The sequence below is a fragment of the Leucoraja erinacea genome, chromosome 4 (genome assembly GCF_028641065.1).
Source record: "Leucoraja erinacea ecotype New England chromosome 4, Leri_hhj_1, whole genome shotgun sequence".
Lineage (NCBI taxonomy): Eukaryota > Metazoa > Chordata > Chondrichthyes > Rajiformes > Rajidae > Leucoraja > Leucoraja erinaceus.
Window position 1 is genome coordinate 18,881,287 of NC_073380.1, and position 27,631 is coordinate 18,908,917.

The 27,631-nt window shown below is 42.9% G+C and overlaps 1 protein-coding gene across 5 annotated transcripts in view; it reads left to right on the forward strand.

The window, feature by feature from the left end:
- Positions 1–27,631, forward strand: part of LOC129696197 (amphiphysin-like) — a 221,110-nt gene that overhangs the window by 179,723 nt on the left and 13,756 nt on the right. For 4 of the 5 annotated variants that reach the window (XM_055633840.1, XM_055633841.1, XM_055633837.1 and 1 more), the window contains 6 exons: positions 2,199–2,261; positions 5,547–5,609; positions 10,059–10,121; positions 18,897–19,007; positions 19,921–19,980; positions 23,863–23,922. In XM_055633840.1, coding sequence (XP_055489815.1) covers positions 2,199–2,261; positions 5,547–5,609; positions 10,059–10,121; positions 18,897–19,007; positions 19,921–19,980; positions 23,863–23,922 — 420 coding nt within the window. The remainder of the gene's footprint in view (positions 1–2,198; positions 2,262–5,546; positions 5,610–10,058; positions 10,122–18,896; positions 19,008–19,920; positions 19,981–23,862; positions 23,923–27,631) is intronic. The other variant, XM_055633839.1, reaches the window with a different exon arrangement.

Sequence of the window (27,631 nt, forward strand, 5' to 3'; positions counted from 1 at the left end):
TCCTTTGGAACAGACAACAAAGGGTGAAGATACATAGCACCATATCTCACCCTCTGCACCTCAGTACAGGAGCCCCTCAGGGCTGCGTCTTGTCAACCTGGTTATTCTCACTCTATACAAATCAACTCACATCCCAGTATAGTTCAGTTAAAATATACAAATACACAGACGACACAACCATCATAGGTCTCATCTCTAACAACAACGAAACAGAATACCGCACTCAAACACACAAAGCAGTCACTTGGTGCACAGACAATAACCTCCTACTGAACACATCAAAAACCCATGAACTTATCATCAACCTCAGATGAAAGGCACAACCCTGAGTTAAACATGAGTTTAGTAGCTGAAACAGATAATTCAGCTAATTTCATAGTTTTCCCTATGATTACGATGTCATCCAAATATGCCATCACAATATGATTCTGAGCCTGGAGTAGCCCCTGGACCGGTTTTAATAATTTTGTGACTAAACTGGGGGCTGAAGTTAATGCTTTAAATTGCCACAGTTGCCCCATCCAGCTAAACTTCAAATATCTCCGGTGATCCCCATGAATGGGCACCGAAAAGTATGCACTACAATAACCTCCTACTGAACACATCAAAAACCCATGAACTTATCATCAACCTCAGATGAAAGGCACAACCCAAGACCCCCCTACTCATGCCCGGTGAACCCATATCCACCACTGACTCATTCAAATTTCTTGGCACTCACATAAGCAATAACCTCAAATGGAAAACCAACTCAGACCACATTTATAAAAAAGCCAACCAAAGACTCTTTTTTCTCCGCCAGCTCAAGAAGTTTAAAGTGAGGAAACATCTCCTAATCCGATTTTACACAGCCATCATCCAAAGCATGCTCACTTCATCAATAACAGTTTGGTACAGCAGTTTGGACACTCACTCCCGTAATAAACTACAGTGAATTGTCAACAAAGCATCCAAAATCATCAGCACCCCCCTCCCATCAATAGAATCACTCAATCTCAAACGGTCTGTGTCAAGGGTGAAGAAAATCATTTTTGATCACTCCCACCCAGCTCACCACATCTTCCACCTGCTGCCCTCAGGGAGGCGCTACAGCTCACTGCCTGCCAAAACATCACGATTCAAAAACAGTTTCTACCCATATGCAATTCGAACTCTGAACACTCTATGATAATATCACAAAGCCACCCCGTGCATGTACTGTATACTGTATGTTGTCTGTGTTTTATGTTATGTTATGTTCTGCTTACTGTGTTCTTCTGTACCACAAACTGTATGTCTGCATGACTGGAATCAGCTTATTGTGTAAAATCCTGTACTGAACATGAATTCCACCAGCTTGACTGTGTGGTCATTAAATAATCTTGTATCTTGAATCTATGGCCCCTGGTTCTGGACTCCCCCAACATCGGGAACATGTTTCCTGCCTCTTGCGTATCGAAACCCTTAATAATCTTATATGTTTCAATAAGATCCCGTCTCATCCTTCTAAATTCCAGAGTATACAAGCCCGGTGGTCCATTCTATCAACATATGACAGTCCCGCCATCCCAGGAATTAACCTTGTGAACTTAGGCTGCACTCCCTCAATAGCAAGAATGTCCCTCCTCAAATTTGGGGACCGAAACTGCGCACAATACTCCAGGTGTGGTCTCACTAGAGTCCTGTACAACTGCAGAAGGACCTCTTTGCCCCTATACTCAACTCCACTAGTTCTGAAGGCTAACATGCCATTCGATTTCTTCACTGCCGGCTGTAACCACATGCTTACTTTCAGTGACTGATGAACAAGGACCCCAGATCCTGTTGTACCTTCCCCTTTTCCCAATTTGACACCATTTAGATAATAATCTACATTCCTGTTTTTGCCACCAAAGTGGATAACCTCACATTGATCGACATTAAACTGCATCTGTCATGCATCTGCCGACTAACCCAACCTGTCCAAGACTAAGGGTCCCTGTGGAGAACGCAGTGTTGGTCTGGTGCAGATGAGTATTAATTATGCCTTTGACAGATGAAATTGTCATAGTTGCGCCCCTTACCCAGCATTACACAATCTGATTCATCCTGAAAAGCCACTGCATAGATCAGTGTAGTAGGATCACACGTGTCGTATCTCAGGTCTGGTGAGAAATTCTTCCTCTCCAGTAATATTTACTGACTAATATGTTTCCCTTTGATGTCTTCACATTATAAAGCTGGATGCTGGAACCACAGGGGGAAACACAGAGTTGCCCGACCAAAGTGTGTTCGATACAGTGGTAAGTCATGTTGCACTCTGCTGCATTTTTGATCTATAATCTTGGTGCCAGTGGTCTTTTCTGCATGATGTTTGTTTTGTCAGTTGAGTAGTGTTACTGGAAGGCCATAAACCACTGGGTAAACTCAGCAGGTCAGTGGAAAGAGAAAATGAACATTTATGGATTTAAAGCATCTTCATTAGAACTGAGAGAGGGAGGAAACAGATTTGTTTTAATTTTCAGAAAGGGTTGGGTGGGGTTGAAGAGGAAAAAAGCGGTATGTGTCTGGTGATGTGAAGTCAGAGTAGCTGTATGGATAACCTATAAATCAGGCACGTGCTGTGAGTAATTACTCAGTGTAAGCAGGTGGCTATCAAAAAAAATCTTAAACAGCGCATGCGCAGATTGTTCTCTCCTTAAAATTAAAAATTAAAAATAAGTAACAATTCAATTTTCAAGGCTTCTAAATCGCCTTCATTTTTTAATTATTGAATGGGTGGGGGACGGAGGATGAAGGCAGGTGGAGAGATGGTGGGAAAAATGGGAGCACACCGGGACGTTGAATCAGTTGTCATCTTATTGAATGACAATACTAATTCAAGGGACCAATTGGAGGGAGAGTTCCTTTCACAGCATTTGGAGAGTCTGTGCCAGGGGTTAAAGTTGCGGGGAGGGCAGGAGTGTTGAGAAGGAGGGGGTCGGAGATCATGTCAGACTCACTCACCGCTGCCTCAGCGCTCCAGGCACGGATAGCAGAACTGGCCGCCACTTGCGGGGAAGGAAGCAGCTCGGGTGGCTGCGAGCGGCCGCCGGGACCCGACAGCAGAACCGGCTGCCACTTCAGCGCCTTCTGCTGACCCGCTCACCTCTGGCAGTGCTCTCCGACTGAACACCTCTCACCTTCTGCTTGCCGGCTTCACTCATGTCAGTTGCTTCCCGCAAATCCTTAAATTCCCTTAGCTGAGTAACCTCAATTGGTCCCTTGAGCGCACTGTCGGAATTTAAGGATTTGCGGGATGCCGGCCGGCGAGCGGCAGGAGAGAGGTGTTCAGACGGAGAACACTGCCAGAGGTGAGCGGAGCCCAGCAGAAGGGGCTGCATTGGCAGCCGGTTATGCTGTCTGGTCCCAGCGGCTGCTCGCAGTCACCCGAGCTGCTTCCTTCCTCGGAAGTGGAGGCCAGTTCTGCTGTCCTTGCCCGGAGCGCTGCGGCAGCCACCCGAGCTCATTCACTCCCCGGCCACAATGCAGTGGGTCTGTGCCCGGAGATTCGCAAGTGGATTACTGGCCCCGATCCCCTCCTTCACAACGCTCCTGCCCTCCCCGCAACTTCACCCAGGCCAGACTCCTCATACACTGTGAAAGGAGCTCTCCCCCACCCACCCTGGGAAATACAGTATTTAAAAACATAAAGTACCAAGATATGTACTTACCACAGTATTGGTACACAAACTCCATTCTTCTCTCTTTGCTTCCGAACATACTCTTCAGATAATGGCAATCCATATTTGAAAAACCCGCCAAGAAACTCGCGCTGCGCATGCACAGTACAGCAAAGGCACCATTTCAGCTGCCTTCAGCTCCCCTTGAAATTGACAGCTTCCAGCAGTGCTGACGGCACGTGGGCTGCACAGACCTTCACATGTTACAAGTGCTGCGGTTGAAAGGCCCGGAGAATTGTGCCTACCTAACAGATCGATCTCTAAGATAGGCATAATTCTCCTATGCCTTTACTATTTATATTTAATGAGTACCATGTCATTATTGTAGTCAGGGTAGGCAGTGCCTACCTTGCCTACCCTGATGGCACATGCCTGCTATAAATTGACCTCCAGATGATGTTTTAAAGGGGTAGTTAGTTGAAGAGAGAATCGAAGAAAGCAACATAAACGTTATAAAATGAGGGCAGTGACAGAGAGACCACAAAGAGGCGAATATAAAATTTCCAAAATGCAGAGCTGTGTGACATGCCATGTAGTTTGGACTGTGCTAATGAAAGTGAAACTCTGAGTCAATATATCAGGTGGATGGCTAGTTTTCATGCGGGCAGAGAAAGTTAGTTACCAGAAGTTGTTGGCTTCAATGTTGAGTCGAACACTAAGTGCTGGTTTCTCCACTGCAGCTGAGACCACATTGTCAACACCAAAAGAAGTCCAATGATAGGCACAATAATCTGGAGTAACTCAGCGGGACCGGCAGTATCTCTGGAGAGAAGGAATGGGTGACGTTTCAGGTTGAGACCCTTCTTCAGACTCTGAAGAAAGGTCTCGACCTGAAACGTTACCCATTCCTTCTCTCCAGAGGTGCAGTCTGACCCACTGAGTTACTTCAACTTTTTGTGTCTATCTTCGATTTAAACCAGCATATGGAGTACCTTCCTAAACTGAATCTACAAACCTGTACATCTTTGGAGTGTGGGAGGAAACCGAAGGTCTTGGAGAAAACCCATGCAGGTCAAGGGGAGAACGTACAAACTCTCTACAGCCAAGCACCCGTAGTTTGCTAAAAAATAATTTAACTCAAGGAGGTTAATTAACTAGAGGCCATTATTTTCATTTGGTTACTCATTCGATAATGTTTTTAAATTTGTCTTTTTTTTTAAACAGTTTTGATGATCGGTTAGAGGAAAGAACTGTTTCACAACCAATGAATTGATTTTGACATGTAGACATTATAATGTGAACAAACACCGTAGCCAATTCCACGCAGTGAGGTTTCTGCCAAAGAGCAATGAGATAGACAACCAGTAAACCTGTTTAATACTCTAGGCTAAAGCATGATCATTGGATCAACAAGTCCGCTGTGCTACTCCAGCATTTTGTGTCTATCTTCGGTGTAAACCAGCATCTGTAGTTCCTTCCTACACAAGCTCATTCGATCAATAACTCTTGCAACCATAAAGTACCACTGCACTACTGTGCTGAAATATCAACTTGAATAATATATTTCAATCTGGGGGGTTGCTTTCAATGCATAGCCTTGCGGCCAAGGGATAATCATGTGATTGGTTTGAAAGTTAAAAACGTTTAATCTTTTTGGAACCGTTCTCTCTGACTAAGGGTCCTTGTGGATAGCGCAGTGTTGGAGCTGGTGCAGATGAGTATTAATTATGCCTTTGACAGATGAAAGTGTCATACAGTTGCGCCCTTTACCCTGCATTACACAATCTGATTCATCCTGAAAAGCCACTGCTTAGATCAGTGTAGAAGGATCACACCTGTCGTATCTCAGGCCTGGTGAAAAATTCTTCCTCTCATGTAACATTTACTGACTAATATGTTTCCCTTTGATGTCTTCACATTATAAAGCTGGATGCTGGAACCACAGGGGGAAACACGGAGTTGCCCGACCAAAGTGTGTTCGATACAGTGGTAAGTCATGTTGCACTCTGCTGCATTTTTGATCCATAATCTTGGTGCCAGTGGTCTTTTCTGCATGGTGGTTGTTTTGTCAGTTGAGTAGTGTTACTGAATGGCCATAAAACACTGGGTAAACTCAGCAGGTCTGTGGAAAGAGAAATATTTATATATATATGCCATTTATTTTCACTATACATGTACAATGAGATTAAAAGCAGCTCGTACTCAGTGCATACATATAATTTAGTACAAAAAACAAGAAGCAGAAAACAAAACAAAAGGTGGAGGGGGGGGGGGGATAGGTGCACAATTCTGCGGCGCTATATACATATCTATAAAGGCAAAATGGTGAAGGATGAATAGATAGTATTCTTAGGCAGCTGTTTAAAAATTATATTAAATATTTTTTTTTAAAAATTTAAATATTAAAAATTACAGTTACAACACACATTACAGTTCCAAATTTCAGTACGTGGATAGAATAGATGGAAGTCTGGGTGTTGGGCTGTGAAGTCAGTGCATGTGTGAATTAAGAGTAGTTATGACTTTCAGAAAACAACTATTCCTGAGTCTATTTGTCCTAGATTTGATGCACCTATAGCGCCTTCCAGAGGGTAGCAGGTCGAACAGTCCAAACGCAGGATGGGAGCTGTCCTTGATGATATTCTTTGCCCTGCTAAGGCAGCGGGAGGTGTAAATATCCATCAGGGAGGGGAGAGGGCAACCAATGATCTTCTGTGCTGTCCTAGTTACCCTCTGAAGCCTCTCCCTGTCTGCCATGGTGCAGCTGCCATACCATGCTGTAGTGCAGTATGTCAGCAGGCTCTCGATGGACGAGCGGTAGAAGGTCATCAGCAGGTTAGAGTCCAGGTTGTGCTTCCTGAGAACCCTCAGGAAGTGCAGCCGCTGCTGAGCCTTCTTGATGATCGCTGTAGTGTTCATTTGCAGATGAGTATTAATTATGAACATTTATGGTTTTAGATCATCTTCATTATTATTAATAAATGAACATTTATGGTTTTAGATCATCTTCATTAGAACTGGGAGAGAGAGGAAACAGATTAGAGAATAGACAATAGGTGCAGGAGTAGGCCATTCGGTACTTCGCGCCAGCAACCCCATTCACTGTGATCGTGGCTGATCATCCACATTCTGTACCCCATTCCTGCCGTCTTACCAAAACCCCTGATTCCCTAACTCTCTACCTAACTCTCTCTTTAAAGCATCCAGAGAATTGACCTCCACTGCCTTCTGAGGCAGCGAATTCCATAGATTCACTGGACTCACTCTGTGAAAAAGTTTTTCCTCAGCTCCGTTCTAAATGGCTTACCCGTTATTCTTAAACTGTGGCTCCTGGTTCTGGACTCCCCCAACATTGGGCACATGTTTCTAGCATGTCCAATCCCTTAATAATCTTATAAGTTTCTATAAGATCCCCTTTCATCCTAAATTCCAGAGTATACGAGCCCAGCCACTCCATTCTATCAACATATGACAGTCCATAGAAAAGGATATTAACCTCGTGAACCTACGCTGCACTCCCTCAATAGCAAGAATGTCCTTCCTCATATTTGGAGATCAAAACTGCACACAATACTCCAGGTGTGGTCTCACTAGGGTCATGTAAAACTGCTGAAGGGCCTCTTTGCTCCTATGATCAACTACACTTGTTATGAAGGCCAGCATGCCATTTGCTTTCTTCACTGCCTGCTGTATCTGCATGTTTGCTTTCGGTGAGTGATGAACAAGGACCCCCAGATCCCGTTGTACTTCCCCTTTTCCCAACTTGACATCATTCAGATAATAATCTGCCTTCCTGTTCTTGTCACCAAAGTGGATAAGCTTACATTTATCCACATTAAATTGCATCTGCCATGCATCCGCCCACTCACCTAACCTGTCCAAGTCACCCTGCATCCTCTTAGCATGCTCGTCACAGTACACACTGCCACCCAAATTTGTGTCATCTGCAAATTTGCTAACGTTACTTTTAAACCCTTCATCTAAATTATTGTTGTATATTGTGAATAGCTGTGGTCCCAGCACCTACCCTTGTGGTACCCCACTAGTCATTGCCTGCCATTCTGAAAGGGACCCGTTAATCCCTACTTTTTGTTTCCTGTCTGCCAACCAATTTTCTTTCCATGTCAATACCCTTCTCCCAATTCCATGTGATCTAATTTTGCTCACTAATCTCCTATGTGGGACCTTATTAAATGCTTTCTGAAAGTCCAGGCACACTACATCCACTGGCTCTCCCTTGTCCATTTTCCTAGTTACTTCCTCAAAGAATTCCAGAAGATTAGTCAGGCATGATTTCCCCTTCGTAAATCCATGCTGACTCGGACCGATCTTGTTACTGCTATCCAAATATGCCGCTATTTCGTCTTTTATAATTGACTCCAGCATCTTCCCCACTACCGATGTCAGTCTATAATTCCCTGTTTTCTCTCTCCCGCCTTTCTTAAAAAGTGGGATAACATTATCTACACTCCAATCCACAGGAACTGATCATGAATCTATAGCACATTGGAAAATGATCACCAATGCATCCATGATTTCAAGAGCCACTTCCTTAAGTACCCTGGGATGCAGACCATCAGGCGCTGGGTTTTATCAGTCTTCAGTCCCATCAGTCTACCCAACACCATTTCCTGTCTAACGTGAATTTCCTTCAGTTGCTCCGTCACCCCAGATCCTCTGGCCACTAGTACATCAGGGAAATTGTTTGTGTCTTCCTTCGTGAAGATGGATCCAAAGTACCTGTTCAACTCTTCTACCATTTCCTTGTTCCCCATAATAAATTCACCTGCTTCAGTCTTCAAGAAAATTAGTTTTAATTTTCAGAAAGTGTTGTGTGGGGATGAATAGGATAATAGCAGAAAGTCTCTGGTGATGTGAAGTCAGAGTAGCTGTATGGATAACCTGTAAATGAAGTCCTCTAGGTGTCGGTTTAAAGGGGTAGTTACAGTTGAGGAGAGAATCTAAGAAAGCAACATAAATGCTGTAAAATGAGGGAAGTTACAGATCGACCACAAAGAGGGAAAAATGCAGAGCTGTGTGACATGCCAGGTAGGTTGGACTGTGCTACTGAAATTGAAACTCTGAGTCAATATATCAGATGGAAGGCTAGTTTTCATGCAGGCAGAGAAAGTTAGTTACCAGATGTTGTTGGCTTCAATGTTGAGTTGAACACAGTGCTGGATTAACTCAACGGGCCAGGTAGCATGGTCTGCAAAGCAGTTGCCCAACCTACATTTGGTTTCTCCACTGCAGCCGAGACCACATTGTCAACACCAAAAGAAGTCCAATGATAGACACAATAATCTGGAGTAACTCAGCGGGACCGGCAGTATCTCTGGTGTGAAGGAATGGGTGACGTTTCAGGTCGAGACCCTTCTTCAGACTCTGAAGAAAGGTCTCAACCTGAAACAGTACCCATTCCTTCTCTCCAGACGTGCAGTCTGACCCACTGAGTTACTTCAGCTTTTTGTGTCTATCTTCGATTTAAACCAGCATATGGAGTACCTTCCTAAACTGAACCTACAAATCCATACATTTTTGGAGTGTGGGAGGAAACCGAAGGTCTTGGAGAAAACCCATGCAGGTCAAGGGGAGAACGTACAAACTCTCTACAGCCAAGCACCCGTAGTTTGCTAAAAAATAATTTAACTCAAGGAGGTTAATTAACTCAAGGCCATTATTTTCATTTGGTTACTCATTCGATAATGTTTTTAAATTTGTCTTTTTTGTTTAACAGTTTTGATGATCGGTTAGAGGAAAGAACTGTTTCACAACCAATGAATTGATTTTGACATGTAGACATTGTAATGTAAACAAACACCATAGCCAATTCCACGCAGTGAGGTATCTGCCAAAGATCGATGAGATAGACAACCAGTAATGTTTAATACTCTAGCCTGAAGCATGATCATTGGATCAACAAGCCCACTGTTCTACTCCAGCATTTTGTGTCTATCTTCTGTGTAAACCAGCATCTGCAGTTCCTTCCTACACAAGCTCATTTGATCAATAGCTCTTGCAACCGTGAAGAACCACTGCACTACTGTGTTGAAATATCAACTTGAATAATATATTTCAATCTGGGGGGTTGCTTTGAATCCATAGCCTTGTGGCCAAGGGATAATCATGTGATTGGTTTGAAAATTAAAACGTTTAATCTTTTTAGAACCTTGTTTTCTCTGACTAAGGGTCCCTGTGGATAGCGCAGTGTTGGAGCTGGTGCAGATGAGTATGAATTATGCCTTTGACAGATGAAAGTGTCTTCCAGCTGTGCCCCTTACCCTGCATTACACAATCTGATTCATCCTGAAAAGCCACTGCATAGATCAGTGTAGTAGGATCACACCTGTCATATCTCAGGCCTGGTGAGAAATTCTTCCTCTCTGGTAACATTTTACTGACTAATATGTTTCCCTTTGATGTCTTCACATATTAAAGCTGGAAGCTGGAACCACAGGGGGAGACACAGAGTTGCCCGACCAAAGTTTGTTCGATACAGTGGTAAGTCATGTTGCACACTGCTGCATTTTTGATCTATAATCTTGGTGCCAGTGGTCTTTTCTGCATGGAGGTTGTTTTGTCAGTTGAGTAGTGTGACTGGGAGGCCATAAAACACTGGGTAAACTCAGCAGGTCAGTGGAAAGAGAAAATGAACATTTATTGTTTTAGATAATCTTCATTAGAACTGGGAGAGAGAGGAAACAGATTCATTTTAATTTTCAGAAAGGGTTATGTGATTGCATTCAATTCCCTCGTCCAAATCATTAATATATATTGTAAATAGCTGGGGTCCTATTACAGGTACAACCTGTAAATGAAGTCTTCCAGGTGACTGTTTAAAGGGGTAGTTAGAGTTGAGGAGAGAATCTAAGAAAGCAACATAAACGCTGAGTTACTCTAGCTTCTTGCGTCTATCTTTGGTTTAAACCAGTACCTTTGCACACATAACCTACAAACGTGTACATCTTTGGGGTGTGGGAGGAAACCCAAGATCTTGGAGAAAACCAACGCAGGTCACGGGGAGAACGTACAAACACTGTACAGCCAAGCACCCATAGTTTGCTAAAAATAATTTAACTCAAGGAGTTTAATTAATAAACTAGAGGCCATTTAGACCTTCAGCCCAGAGACATTAGGTTAGACGAACTAGGTACTAATCTGACTATGGGAGTGTGTAAGGGGTCATCTGGAATGAACGGAATTGGGAGTCTGCCGGGTACCACCCGCTACGTTTAGGTGGACCCCCCAAGGGGCCAAAAAATGGGTGCTAAATAGATGAGTGAGGTACCACTTGAAACCACCACCACGGCGTGCTCACTGCCACGCCTATATCAACAACACAAACGGCAGCCATTTTTCCCACTGCAAAAGGCCCGCCAGACCCTCCACAAAGGGCCTAACAAATGGGCTAGTATATAGACAAGCAAAGTAACACTCAAAAATAATGCCAAATGAACAAGTTGAGTTCATAGAGTACAAAATAGGTTACGCCAAACATATAGTACAGGTACCAGACACCCCAAAAATGGACACCCTCGACCCTGCTAGCCTAGATTTTGTGGGTACCAGTTGAAATCGAGTTTAAGTGATTTATCACACCTTGGGGGATATAAAATGACATGACAGAACAATTATCTGCTGCCGTGGGTCTACCAGACCCCTAAATGGAAGTGATATGATGACCTAACACTAGATATGCTGCTGTTGGTATTTTCTATTTTGGTCTTTCAAAGGGAGTATATATTGCTAAAACCACACAGTCATTAGATTAAAGCTCACTGGCATTTTACGATGCGTCCAAAAACTGCTTAACAAGGTCATTTACCCTTGATTTACAAAATGAACAAAAAAATGCTTTATGAAATTAAATTCTATGACTTTCTTAAGGTGGCTTGGGCATTATGAGACAGCTCAATAACTTTTCTTCCAGTTAACATATTCCGTACTTCAATATGTTTACCTGAGAATAATTCTGAAAAGAAAACTGGGTCTACCATTACTCATTTCATAGATATGGCCGTTTCAAAACAAAGAGTTTGCATCAAAAGCAGTCTGAAGTCGACATTAGCAAAATTGGCAAGAAGTGAGCAGCTGGGACATTTTTTGCAATGAGAAAAAAATTAGCAGACAGACAGCAGGGTATGTTTTACATCTCATTTTCATTGTCTGAGTCATCGCTCCATTCTGGTCCAGAACTTGTGTCATCAACGTCAACGAGCATAGTTTGGGCGATTGAGTCCAAAAAAGATATCAGTAACTATTGGAAGAATGGCATTGTAACTCTCGATGTCATTTGTTTGCACAGCTCGCATCAGATCTCTATGTACCCGATTGATCATGTAGACATATCCACACCAGTACTGAGCTGTTGGACCCATCACGCCCTGTATCACCTTGGTGAAGAACTGCTCATATTGTTCCATGTGCTCTCTGAACATCTGGTTTGTCTGCAGGAACTGTTCTATTTCACTACAATCTCCAGTGGCATCTTGCAGCCATGTACACATTTATTTCATCTCACTTTTCCTGCGGGAAACTTGACAGGAAACTCTCATAAAGCTTCCTTTCTATCACTACGGCCAGAATCTCATGGATTCTGTAGCACCGATTATAGTACTTACTTCGTATGAACCCATTGAGTGAACCGTCTGCCAATATCCCACTTTTTGTCAGGAGGTATTTAGCACCAGATTCGTTGATGTAGGTCCCCATAGCGCCATAAAAGGCCAACTCAAGATGGGAGTTACCCAACTTAATCAGTAGTCAATCAAACAACGGTGCTTCGAGGGACTGAATGGAGTATGCCTTTAGAGCGACTGCCAGATCATACTTGACAACTGCGTAATCCTGATTTGTGTCTATGGCGACTTTCATGCTTCTCTTCATAGTTTTGCGAACTACATCATTTCTTGTTGGAGGTGAAGCGATGGGATCCATTTAACAGATTCTCTGCTTTGGGAGCTCATCATAAAAAAACTGAGAAAAGAATCCGACAAACAGTGGCTGTGACATAACTTGGAAGAGCATTAACCAATAGAAATCAATCATGCCTTGAGCACCTGTTGCCATCGTTCCCTGTTGATTGACTGGTGTCGATAGATAAAAAGTTGCTTTACTCAGCTGGTGGTGATTTGGGGCAAAGTCAAGCTCTCTTCCATCAAACTGTTGCCCGTTCTTCCCACTGCGAGTAGCAATTGGTCTGTCATGTGTTTCATTTTCTGTTGTCACATTTTGGTAGCAAATCCCAACGGTTGCGTGCAGTGTCTTTTCCATCCAGTGTCCCCATGTTGACATTGTAGTTGTCCCATGCAAGTCCTGGTCCAAGATCTGGCTTCAACTCAATACCATCTGGTGCATCACAATCATTCTCCTTGGCTGAAAATGCAAACTCTGTTTCTCGCGACTTAACCTCATCATAGCTCAGGCTGTATCCTAAACGATTTAGAATCCGAAGGATCAAATTGGATCCTGTCAATGTTCCTATGGCCAAGCCAAATACTTTTTGTTTCCATAGATGCACTAAACCAAGAGATGTATTGAACACTGCATCGGATGACAATGCCATGACTTTTCTATCCACATTATCCTTGTTAGCATCACCAGTAGATTTACGAAGCCCACAGAGTAGGGTCCTGAAAAACAACAGCAGGTCCTCAGGGACTCAACTGATGTAGGAGTTGGTATTCTCCATTTAGGCATCCCCAGAATTTAATTTCTCAGGTGAAGGGTTGCACTCCTTATAGTGGTTTGGTGCTGCTCTTTCTCATTCTGCAGGCTTGTTTTTCCTTCATCCTCCGATAAACTTGAACATAGAAACATAGAAAATAGGTGCAGGTGTAGGCCATTCGGCCCTTCGAGCCTGCACCGCCATTCAATATGATCATGGCTGATCATCCAACTCAGTATTCTGTACCTGCCTTCTCTCCATACCCCCTGATCCCTTTAGCCACAAGGGCCACATCTAACTCCCTCTTAAATATAGCCAATGAACTGGCCTCAACTACCTTCTGTGGCAGTGAATTCCACAGATTCACCACTTCTCTGTACCTGTCAGTCTTTAGTTGTAGCCAGAACACAGGCCACGTTCTTGACAGTTTCCCATGTTTTATTATCAAACTCTCTCACTTTGGTCCCACCAGACGTTTTGCATATGATGCAGAGGGCCTGGGTTGGACCATGTGGCTCATGGTCTCTGTCACTGTTAGTATCAGTCTCCTGAAACATAGTATACATAAAACACAATGAAAGAGGACCCAAATTGATATAAAAATAGGCCCTTGCAGCATTTAATTGGAGCTTACCATTTGAGACTCAGAACCTGGAATTTTGACCGCCATTTCTCCAGGATAAACAGTAGATTTCAGAACCTTCTTGACTTGTTATATGCAAGAAACATGAACCGACATTTGTGACAGGTGAAAACTCAATCAACTTTCTGGCATTGGTCATTTTGTATTTCCTAGGCTGTGATTGATCATCTAAACCTGATTTTAGCTGGTACCTTTAATATCTGGGCTAGCCTAGATTGGCCCAAAGGTCCATTTAGGGGGTCTGGTAGGCACAATGCAGCAGATAATTGTTCTGTCATAGGTCAATGTCATAGGTCAAGCTGTGGTAGATCATTTAAACTCAGTTTCAACTGGTACCCACAATATCTACGCTAGCCTAGTTGGACAGCAGGGTCTAGGGTATCCATTTTTGGGGTATCTGGTACCTGTAATGCAGCGGACTATTTGTCTGGCGTAACCCATTTTGTACTCTATGAAATCAACTTGTTCATTTGACATTATTTTTCAGTGGTACTTTGCTCGTCTATATGCTCTTATCGTTTATAAGAGTCTGGTGGTCTTTTAGAAACATAGAAAATAGGTGCTGGAGTAGGCCATTCGGCCCTTCGAGCCTGCACCACCATTCAATATGATCATGGCTGATCATCCAACTCAGTATCCTATAACTGCCTTCTCTCCATACCCCCTGGCCCTTTAGCCACAAGGGTCACATCTAACTCCCTCTCAAATATAATAATAATAATAATAATAATAATAATAATAATAATAATAATAATAATAATGTTTATTTATATAGCACTTTTCAACAAAATCAATTTGAACCAAAGTGCTTTACAGAGATTGATTAAACTAATTGAACAGATTAAATGTCAATAAATCCATACAAAACAAAAACGAGAAAAAGAAAAAAAGACACAGAACAGTACACTATAGAAATCAACAAGAAACGTCCCCCCACAGCAGAATTCACTGTGAGGGAAGGTACTAAAAATATCCAGTTCTCCCCCTCATAGTCCACCCAAGGACGGGGTCTATATGTGGCCTCCTCAGCCAACTCGATGTTTTCAGGCCCTCTGCCGCGAAGCTGGTCCATCGGCGTCGGTGAACATTCTTCAGCGGCCTCAACTACCTTCTGTGGCAGAGAATTCACAGATTCACCACTCTCTGTTTTCCTCATCTCGGTCCTAAAAGATTTCCCCCTTATCCTTAAACTGTGACCCCTTGTTCTGGACTACTCCAACATCGGAAACAATCTTTCTGCATCTAGCCTGTCCAACCCCTTAAGAATTTTGTAAGTTTCTATAAGATCCCCCCTCAATCGTCTAAATTCTAGCGAGTACAAACCAAGTCTATCCAGTCTTTCTTCATATGAAAGCCCTGACATCCCAGGAATCAGTCTGGTGGACCTTCTCTGTACTCCATCTATGGCAAGAATGTCTTTCCTCAGATTAGGAGACCAAAACTGTACGCAATACTCCAGGTGTGGTTTCACCAAGACCCTGTGCAACTGCAGTAGAACCTCCCTGCTCCTATACTCAAATCCTTTTGCTATGAATGCTAACATACCATTCGCCTTCTTCACTGCCTGCTGCACCTGCATGCCTCCTTTTAATGACTGGTGTACCATGACACCCAGGTCTCGTTGCATCTCCCCCTTTCCATATCGGCCAGGTTCAGATAATAGTCTACTTTGCTGTTTTTCCCACCAAATTGGATAACCTCACATTTATCTACATTATACTGCATCTGCCATGCATTTGCCCACTCACCCAGCCTATCCAAGTCACCTTGCAGCCTCCTAGCATCCTCCTCACAGCTAACACTGCCCCCCAGCTTTGTGTCATCCGCAAACTTGGAGATGTTGCATTCAATTCCCTCGTCCAAATCATTAATATATATCCTAAATAGCTGGGGTCCCAGCACTGAGCCTTGCGGTACCCCACTAGTCACTGCCTGCCATTGTGAAAAGGACCCATTTACTCCTACTCTTTGCTTCCTGTCTGCCAGCCAGTTCTCTATCCACATCAATACTGAACCCCCAATACCGTGTGCTTTAAGTTTGTATACTAATCTCTTATGTGGGACCTTGTCGAAAGCCTTCTGAAAGTCCAGATATAACACATCCACTGGTTCTCCCTTATCCACTCTACTAGTTACATCCTCAAAAAATTCTATAAGATTTGTCAGACATGATTTACCTTTCATAAATCCATGCTGACTTTGTCCAATGATTTCACCACTTTCCAAATGTGCTGCTATCCCATCTTTAATAACTGATTCTAGCATTTCCCCACTACCGACGTTAGACTAACTGGTCTGTAATTCCCCTTTTTCTCTCTCCCTCCCTTTTTAAAAAGTGGCGCTACATTAGCTACCCTCCAATCCTCAGGAACTACTCCAGAATCTAAAGAGTTTGAAAAATTATCACTAATGCATCCACTATTTCTGGGGCTACTTCCTTAAGTACTCTGGGATGCAGCCTATCTGGCCCTAGGGATTTATCGGCCTTTAATCCATTCAATTTACCTAACACCACTTCCCGGCTAACCTGGATTTCACTCAGTTCCTCCATCTCATTTGACTCCCGGTCCCCTGCTATTTCCGGCAGATTATTTATGTCTTCCTTAGTGAAGACAGAACCAAAGTAGTTATTCAATTGGTCTGCCATGCCCTTGTTCCTCATGATCAATTCACCTGTTTTTGACCGCAAGGGACCTACATTTGTTTTAACTAATCTTTTTCTCTTCACATATCTATAAAACATTTTGCAGTCAGTTTTTATGTTCCCTGCCAGTTTTCTTTCATAATCTATTTTCCCTATCCTAATTAAACCCTTTGTCCTCCTCTGTTGGTCTCTGAATTTCTCCCAGTCCTCCGGTAGGCAGCTTTTTCTGGCTTATTTGTATGCTTCATCTTTTGTTTTGATACTATCCCTGATTTCCCTTGTTATGCATGGATGCACTACCTTCCCTGATTTTTTTTTTTGCCAAACTGGGATGAACAATTGTTGTAGTTCATCCATGCAGTCTTTAAATGCCTTCCATTGCATATCCACTGTCAACCCATTAAGAATCAATTGCCAGTCAATCTTGGCCAATTCACATCTCATACCCTCAAAGTTACCTTTCTTTAAGTTCAGGACCCTTGTTTCTGAATTAACGATGTCACTCTCCATTCTAATGAAGAACTCAACCATATTATGGTCACTTTGCCCAAGGGGGCACGCACAACAAGACTGCTAACTAACCCTTCCTCATTACTCAATACCCAATCTAGAATAGCCTGCTCTCTCGTTGGTTCTTCTACATGTTGGTTTAGAAAACTATCCCGCATACATTCCAAGAAATCCTCTTCCTCAGCACCCCTGGCCAATTTGATTCACCCAAAATCTATATGTAGATTGAAGTCACCCATTATAACTGTTTTACCTTTGTTGCACGCATTTCTAATTTCCTGTTTGATGCCATCCCCAACTCCACTACTACTGTTAGGTGGGCTGTACACAACTCCCACTAGCGTTTTCTGCCCTCAGTGTTTCGACACCGGGAAAAATGTCTGCCGTTTGTGTTGTTGATATGGGCGTGGCAGTGAGCACGCCATGGTAGTGGATTTAAGTGGTACCTCACTCCACCGGCTGGGTCTACACGCAGCCGGTGGTACCCGGCAGATTCCCATTTCCATTCATTTCATGTGAAATCCTACACACTCCCATAGTCAGACATTGGTACCTAGTTCGTCTAACCTAATGTCTCTGGGCTGAAGGTCTAATTATTTTCATTTGGTTACTTTAGTATTGTTTATAGATGCAGCGTGGAAACGGGCCCTTCAGCCCACCAAGTCCGCGCTGACCAGCGATCCCCGCATATTAACACTACCCTACACACACTAATGACAATTTTTTACATTTAACAAACCAATTTACATACATTCCTGTACGTCTTTGGAGTGTGGGAGGAAACCGAAGATCTCGGAGAAACCCACAGGGAGAATGTACAAACTCCGTACAGACAGCACCCGTAGTCGGGATTGAACCCGGGTCTCCGGTGCCGCAAGAGCTGTAGGCAGCAGCCCCACCACTGCACCACGGTGCAGCCCTTAAATTCATTCGATAATGCTTTTAAATTTGATTTATTTTTAACAATTTTGATGACCGGTTAGAGGAAAGAACTGCTTCACAACCAATGAACTGATTTTGACATGTAGACATTATAATGTAAACATACACCGTAGCCAATTCCACACAGTGAGGTATCTGCCAAAGAGCGATGAGATAGACAACCAGTAAACCTGTTTAATACTCCAGGCTGAAGCATGTCCCGCTGTGCTTGTTGATCCAATAAGGTGGAATATCACGTTCACAAGGGTTAGGAGAAGAATTAGGCCATTCAGCCCATCAAGTCTACTCCGCCATTCAATCATGGTTGATCTATCTCTCCCTCCTAATCCCATTCTCCTGCCTTCTCCTCAAAACCCCTGACACCCATACTAATCAAGAATCTATCTATCTCTGCCTTAAAAATATCCGTTGATGGCCTCCACATCCTTCTGTGGCAATGAATTCCACAAATTCGCCACCCTCTGACTAAAGAAATTCCTCCTTGGCTCCTTCCTAAAGGAACATCCTTTAATTCTGAGGCTATGCCCTCTGGCCCTAGACTCTCCCAGTAGTGGAAGCATCCTCTAAACATCCACTCTTTTCCAAGCCTATGTGGAGGCAAGTTTAGCATTGGTCTGTGGTTCCTTTATTTAAAGCAGGATACAGGTTTGTCAGGCTAAATAATTCAAAATCCAAGTTTGCTGAATAGAATTCTGCGAGTTCTGGACATTTCCATAAAAAACATACATCAGCGTCCCTTCACGCTAAATCGTAACATAATTCAACAAATTAGATTATAAAATGTGACCTCATTTTCCTTTTCATGGAATGTTGAGTTTTCCGTGCATATTCTTTAAGCACTAACTCAGCTCCTTCTCCCACTCTCAATAGATCGAAGCTGAAGCCACTCTTGCTACTGAGCCCAAAGAGCCAGCCACTGGCACTGAAGCACCCCCGGATGGTCCTTCTGTTGTGCCCAGTGCAGTCACGGAGGAAGTTGTGGTGAGTCCCACTGTTTCCTGCAGAGTTAATTTCGAAGCAGTAAGTGCTTCATTCATTCTATCACCACAGCCAGTTCCCTTGTTACTGCTCAGCGGTAGAGATAATTCCCTGCTCCATCCTGCACGCCCACCCTCCACCCTGATCATGAAGATGTTGTCTGCAATGTTTTTTTAGCACCACTCACCACACTCCCTCACCTTCTATCCATCTGCCTTCCATTTTCATTAACACTGAATTAAATCTGAACATTCATTTCGCTGACTGCAATGGCAATAATGAACCTGTCAATAAATGCTGTAACTAAAACGATGGTCTTGTTATTGATACAAACTGTGTGCAATAATGCCATTTGCTGCACAATTGTCAGTTTTTTTATTTGTATTTGTGCTTCCAGTACATGTTCCACGCCTTTAGTACTTGTGGCTGTGTGCATGAGTTCCTGTGTGAGTAAAATGCCTGTGTTCTGGTGTGTGTGTGTGTGTGTGTGTGTGTGTGTGTGTGTGTGTGTGTGTGTGTGTGTGTGTGTGTGTGTGTGTGTGTGTGTGTGTGTGTGTGTGTGTGTGTGTGTGTGTGTGCGTGTGTGCGTGTGTGTGTGTGTACAACGGAACTGTGTGTGTGTGTGTGTGTGTGTGTGTGTGTGTGTGTGTGTGTGTGTGTGTGTGTGTGTGTGTGTGTGTGTGTGCGCGCGTGCCAACACTACAACGGAACTACTGTATGGACCAGTCTGGGAGTGTAACTAATGTGTTAGTGCCCTCGTCTGTGCTCTGCAGGTATATATTGCTTGAATACCATCAGACAACCCACCTTTGTTTGAACACTTCAAACCACGTCATGTTTTGACATTTTACACCACTGGATGTATGTTTGAATTACATTCAAATGAAATAAATCCCATGTTTTATTCTCTATTAAGGAGAATAAGGAGCTTGAAGTGCAGGAGGCAGCTGCAGGTGCTGAGACGGAGATTGTTGAGGTATGTAAACAATGCTTCATTATCTGTGCACAAATCTAGATCTTCTGCTCATTACAAATAAATATCAACAAATATCTTCCATTTAATTGGTGTTCCATAAATGGATTAGTTCCACCTGCATCATCAAAAGGACATTGTTATTCCTGTCATTATCAATAATTGGGTTTAACTGATAGCCAATATGACTATAATGTTAAACTTGATAATGTGATGATTAAGAAAGAAAATGATGATTTAATAATTTCTCATTCTGAACTTAAATTACACAATTTAATACAATTTAATTTCTTTGTTTTTAGACTAATTGAATTACCGTCCAACCAGAGCCATGGATAGAGCTTTAAACTGAATAGTGGGGGGGGGGTGGCTCAACAAATTGGAAGTGTAAGGGTGGAGTTAAAGGGAAAGACGGTGCAGGAAAAGTTACAGTAGTCTCTGGAAGCAATAGGATGGAAGGTTTAAGAAAAGATAAGAGAGGAAGGTCAGATAAAATAGGAGAGGAGAGGAGGTGAATACTGAATTAAAGATGTTCTATTTGAATGCACATATTATAATAAACAAAGAGGATGAGCTTGGAGCACAGTTAGAAATTGGTAGCTACGATGGTAAATTGGTAGCTATGATGTTGTGGGAATTACTGGCTGCAAGAGGATGGGAGCTGGGAGTAGATTATTCAAGGTTATGTCCCTTTGGAAAGGCAGACAGGTGAGCAGAGGGGATGGGGTAGCTCTGCTGGTAGGAATTAAATTTGGTCCTGAGCAAGTGACATAGGATCAGAAGATGTAGAATCCTTGTGGGTAGAGCTGAGAAATTGCAAAGGTAAAAATACACTAATGGGAGTTATTTGGGCCGCATTATTGCATACAATAGACAATAGGTGCAGGAGTAGGCCATTCGGCCCTTCACTGTGATCATGTTTGATCATCCACAATCAGTACCCTGTTCCTGCCCTCCCCATATCCCTTGACTCCACTAACTTTAAGAGCTCTATCTAACTCTCTCTTGAAAGCATCCAGAGAATCGGCCTCCACTGCCTTCTGAGGTGGAGAATTCCACAGATTCACAACTCAAGTTATATCAGGAGATTCACTCGCCGTGTAAGAATGTAAGATTTCAATATGCAGGTAGACTGGGAAAATTAGGTTGGTACTGGACCCCAAGAAAGGACATTTGTAGAGTGTCTCTGAGATGTATTCTTAGATCATCTTATAGTGGAGCCTACCAGGGAATAGGTAATTCTGGATTTGGTATTGTGTCTCAAACCCGATCTGACAAGGGAACTCAAGGTGAAGGAAATGGGTGGAATAGGTGAAATAGGCAGGTAGTGCAGAGGAAGCTAGGACTCTGCAGAAAGAATTGGACAGGTTGGGGGAGTGGTCAGAGATGTAGCAGATGGAATCCAGATGGATTCTGCTCCTATTACTTATGACCTTATGATAATCCACATGAAAGGCCAAGAGGTGTCCTTTTGTTATGTAAGATTCCATGAATCCCTTTATGATTAAACATGATCAATTTTCATCCAATATAACACAGAATTCTTTTTGAGTGATTCTCTGAAATTTTGTTTGGTTCGTGAGTGTGTGGAAATAATTCTTCACCAACCTCAACTTCAGCTTTTCCTTTTAACGATCAGAACTCATATCCCTAGTTCTGCTCTCTTTAATTATAAGTACATTTCTAAGTTGCTGTTTTCTATTTCTGCAACCATGTCATAAATCCTTAGCAGGTCTGCACCTGCAACGGTTGATAAACGTATGGCTTCCATATCAACACCAATTCCCAATCCCATTAATTGGCTTTTTGCCTCTACACTGCTGCCCATCCCTTAGCGATGACCAGTGTCTCATAGAGTGATACAGCGTGGAAACAGCCCCTTCGGCCAACATGTCCCATCTACACTAGTCCCACCTGCCTGCGTTAGGCCCATATCCCTCTAAATCTGTCCTATCCATATACTTTTAATTGTTTCTTAAACATTGCAATGGTCCCTGCCTCAACAACCTTCTCTGGCAGCTCGTTCCATATGCCCACCACCCATTGTGTGAAAATGTTAGCCTTCTTAGATTTCTATTAAATCTTTCCCCTTCACTTTAAACCAAGAGTTTACAACCTGGGGTAAATTTCGCCTACCCAGGGGGTAAATATGTTGTTTCTGGATTTGTAGATATTTTTTCTCATTGACTGGCTGTGTTTGGTTCTGATATACCGGTATCTGTTCATCATTAGATGTTCATAAATAAGTGAAATAACATTGTTCTGTGCTATTAAAGTTGCCAGGGGTAAACGGGATGAAAAGCTCCAAGGTATATAATCCCAGCCTGTTCAACCGCCCCTTATAGCTCAGACCCTCGAATCCTGGCAACATCCTTGTAAATCTGCTCTGTACCCTTTCCATCTTGACAACACCTTTCCTGAAACATGGTGCCCAGAACTGAACACAATGTTCAAAATGCAGCCTCACCATTGTCTTATATAACTGCAACATGAACTCCCAACTTCTATACTCAATACTCTGAGAGCCCTACCATTCACAGTGTAGGTCCTGCCCTTGTTAGACTTTTCAAAATGCAACACCTCACATTTCTCTGTATTAAAGTCCATCAACCATTCCTCAGCCCACCTGGCCAATCGATTCAGATCCAGCTACAATTTTTCACAACCATCTTCACTATCTGTAAAACCACCCACTTTTGTATCATCTGCAAAAATGCTAATCTTGCCATGTATGTTCTCATCTAAATCATTGATATAGATGACAAACAGTATTGGGCCCAGCACAGAACCCTGAGGCACACCACTAGTCACAGGCCTCCAGTCCGAAAAGCAACCTTCCACCATCACCCTCTGCTTCCTTCCATGAAGCCAATTTTCCATCCATTCAGCTATTTCCCCTTGGATCCCTGCGATCTAACCTTCTAGAGCAACCTACCATGCGGAACCTTGTCGAATGCTTTGCAGAAGTCCATGTACACAACATCTACAGCTCTGCCCTCATTGACCTTTTTGGTCACGTCTTCAAAAAACACAATCAGATTTGTGAGACACGACCTCCCACGTACAAAACCATGCTGACTATCCCTAATTAGCCTTTGTCCATCTAAATGCCTCCTTATCCTATTCCTCAGAATACTCTCTAGTAACTTTTCAACTACAGATGTTGCTCACAGCCTATAGTTCTCAGCTTTTCCTCTGCAGCCCTACAAACAGTATTAAAGATCAAATAAATAGTGATTGATAATTTTCTACTGTATAACAAGATGATAATGAGAAAAGGCACATTTAAAGTAATCAAAGAAACAATTGAAAAGGAAGATTGGTAAAATACTTCTACATTGCCATCAGGATGGCACGGTGGCGCGGCGGTAGAGTTGCTGCCTTATAGCGCCGGAGGCCCAGGTTCGATCCCGACTATGGGTGCTGTCTGTACGGAGTTTGTACATCCTCCCCATGACCGCGTGTGTTTTCTCCGAATTCTTCGGTTTCCTCCCACACTCCAAAGATGTACAGGTTTGTAGGTTAATTGGCTTGATATAAGTGTAAATTGTCCCTAGTGTGTAGGATGGTGATAGTGTGCGGGGATCACTGGTCGGTGCGGACTCGGTGGGCCGAAGGTCCTGTTTCTGCTCTGTATCTCTATACTAAACTAAACTAAACCAAATCTGAAACAAGGTCCATAATGTACTTTAACAGCAATCAGATACAGTAACTATTTGAAAGGAATGAATAATAAATGAAACAAGAGGGAGTGGGAGTGTGGGAATGGACCAGCGAGAAACATCAACAAAACAGAACTGGTGAGCAATCAGCCTGTTCTATAATGTGGTATTCTACAGTTCTCTGATTAGATTCAATAAATCCAATGTTTTATTCCCCTTAAAGGAGATTAAAGACACTGAGGTGGAGAAGGCAAAAGTAATTGCTAAAACAGAGAGCATTGAGGTATGTAGATGCTGCCTCAGGCTGAGGCTAAATTTAACACATTGTCACATCATCTGTTCATTTCAGTTAACTGTCAGCATTTTGAGGCCTATGCATTGCATGTGTCGTAAACACATCCTTCCATTACCGCATTTGTGCCTTGTTTATGCCTTACAATCATCAAACACCGTTCCCTGAGTTTGCTCATTTCAATCTTAAAACTAGTGTTCTGTTGTGAAACCAAGAATGAAACTCCACTGATTTCCAGATATAGCTTTCTAGTGATCTAAGTTCCTGGTGTAAATTCTGAGCAAGCAAGTCTCCACTCTTCACATGCTTGTAATATTTTCAATGGAAAAGTTGCTCATGCAAAGACCCAGAGATTTCCTGAAAATGTACTTGCAAACCATGCAGCAAAAACAGATCACTTCACCAAGTTTCCCTTTTTCTTTTGCTTCTTCTTATCGAGTCCACACGCAAGATTAGAAGTTGTTCGGCCAGAGCTGAACACACTTCTCGGCATCTGAATACAATGGTGTCTGTCTTGTTGCTCCTTGTGTTGCTCCTTGTGTTGCTTCTTGTGCTTCGTGTGCATGGTGGTGGAAAGATTGGTGAAAACAGGGCTGCGATACGAACTCTCTTTCCTTGACCCCTTTTCTTTTGCTAGCAACATCCTTGGAAAGTCCACTGTTTCTATGCAAAGCTTCACACTCCAGCCCAACATTTCCACCTACCCGCATGTAACAGAGCAGAGAATGTGGGCTTCCTTTGTTCACCAAATGTTCTGAATGGACAATAATTTATCCCTCACGTTTTCAGCCACGATACTGTATTCAAGTTGCCATTTCCAGTCTTGCTTTATTCAGTTTACTTGAGAGCTGTACTATCCGAGAATGTGAATATCATTGAAAGGAAAAAGAACCTAATGAATTGTATTTACTTTACCATGTCTACCTCAATTCCACTTTATGCTGTTGTTTACATGCGAATCACAGGAAACTTTGCCTGGGGTAGCAGCAAATGTAAGTGTGATATAGGAAGTTTCATCACTGGGTCATTGCAATGCCTTTCATTAATAATTGCAAATCCGGTAGTTGGGTTAAGAACGGATGCGAGGAAACACCTTTTCTCGCAGAGAGTGGTGAGTCTGTGGAATTCTCTACCTCAGAGGTCAGTGGCGGCAGGTTCTCTGAATGCTTTTAAGAGAGAGCTAGATTGGGCTCTTAAAAATAGTGGAGTCAGGGGATATGGGGAGAAGGCAGGAATGGAGTACTGATTGGGGATGATCAGCCATGGTCACATTGAATGGCTGTGCTGGCTCGAAGGGCCAAATGGCCTGCTCCTGCACCTTTTGTCTATTGTCTATTGTTAAGGCATACAAGGACCACGTCTGTTTTGTGTACTCATTAGTCCATAAGTGATAGGAGCAGAATTAGGCCATTTGGCCCATCAAGTCTACTCCACCATTCAATCATGGCTGATCTATCTTTCCCTCCTAACCCCATTCTCCTGCCTTCTCCCCATAACCCCTGACACCCGTTCTCTTTGTTATTATATCTTTAAACCTGAGATGGTGAGGTACTGCCAGTTTAAAAAAATGATCATGTGCTCTCCCACCCTGCCACATCCTAATTGTACAACAGTCAGAAACACCTGGCCTATCCCACCTCAATGAAACTGAAGATGAATCATAGCTCCTCTCCGATTGTCCGCCTCATCTATTAGAATGCACTGTCAGTTACGGATGCTGCAGCATTGCCTGGATTAGTGCTCAAGAAGCTCACTGACCTTCACATTCAGTTCTCCTGCACCTGACCTTATCTAGTCTGGTTCTTCACCAGAGAACCGTGATCTGGGAGTGATTCCATACGTTCCATTATCTTTTTCAGTGTTAACGATTAATTGGTCGTTCAATATTTTACAATGCGTGGCAGTATGGAGTTAATATTGTGAATTTTATAATCATTTAGACAAAGAATTTACTTCACACGAAAACTTTTCAAGTATTAATTTTTAAATGTTATCCACGCTCACACCCACCAGTCAAAGCTGCAAAGGATAGCTTGCTATATATAAAAGCACAAATTAGTGTGAATAATGAAAGGCCTGGATAGAGGGGATGTGGAGAGGATGTTTCCACTAGTGGGAGAGTCTAGATTCAGACGTCATAGCCTCAGAATTAAAGGATGTTCCTTTAGGAAGGAGATGATGAAGAATTTCTTCAGTCAGGGTGGTGAATCTATGGAATTCTTTGCCACAGAAAGCTGTGGAGGCCAAGTGAATGGATATCTTTAGGGCAAAGATGGATAGATTCTTGATTAGTGCGGGTGTCAGGGGTTATGGGGAGAAGGCAGGAGAATGGGGTTAGGACGGCGAGATAGATCAGTCATGATTGAATGGCGGAGTAAACTTGGCCTAATTCTGCTCCTATCTGATGAATTACAGATGTTTAATAGACTCCCTTCTCGCTCGCCGAACCTATGGGAGGGTGAGCTTGCATCCTGCTTTCCTGGCAATAGCCCCCAAATGAAGCACAATATCAGTGGCCAAACACTTGCTCAATGGTGACACTGGTTCAGGAATCTTATTGCAATGCAAGAATTTCATTGTCCTATCTGGGACACATGGCAATAAACTCTCTTGACTCTTGACTTGACTCTTATCACTGAACATTTAACAGATACATCAGTGAGCTGTCATTGTCAGGAATTACTATTAGTGTCAGAAGCACAAGTGTTTCTGTGCTTCCCCATGTGTACAGTGGAGCACAGAGATTGCCCCTCCTCACCAGAGCAGTGCTCATTGTGCCAGTACATAGATCCAGCTGGACCCAATGGCTACAGGCCAATTTCATCTCTGATGCCAGCTGTTTTTTAATTAAAATCAGCTTCCTGCATGTTAGAAGCAGGAAAGTGGAATGGGTGGTGTGGTTTGGAGTGGAGAAGAAATTGAGGCTGGAGAAAGTAGAAGCGGATTAGAATCACTTGGGGATAAATTAATAAGGTCATAAGTGATAGGAGCAAAATTAGGGCATTTGACCCATCAAGTCTACTCTGCCATTCAATCATGGCTGATCTAACTCTCCCTCACAACCCCATTCTCCTGCCTTCTCCCCATAACCCCTGACACATACTAATCAAGAATCTATCTATCTCTACCTTATAAATAACCATTGACTTGGTCTCCACAGCCTTTTGCAGCAATGAGTTCCACAGATTCACCACCCTCTGACTAAAGATATGTCAGATCACAGAAGAAAGGAATCTCCATTGATGCTGATGTAATGAATCTAAATGCATCCCCTTCAATCACTGCCGATGATAGTCTGATATTAACTGTGTACATAGACATTGGCAGTCTTTTGGTTTCTTCCTTACGAAATATGAAATGGTGTCAAACATAAATAAATCTTTAATATCAATTGCTTTACCTAGCCACTTCTCTAATGTTACTGGGATTCTCCTATAGAACTGATCTTAACTAAGGTGATTTAAATTTCACTGATTTCGCATTTCAACAGAGCAACATTGTCCGGTTGCGATGAATAGATGTGTATTTTGCTTGATTTGGTTAGTCCTTGAAGTAGAATAATTGTGCTGTAAAGAAACAACAAAGTGCTGAAGGAATTTGGCAGATCAGGCAGCATCTATGATGGGAATGGGCGGGTGACGTTTCTGGTTGGAACCGTTCTTTAGATAGAGTGCTTGAAGCATCAGCAACAGCAACAGCC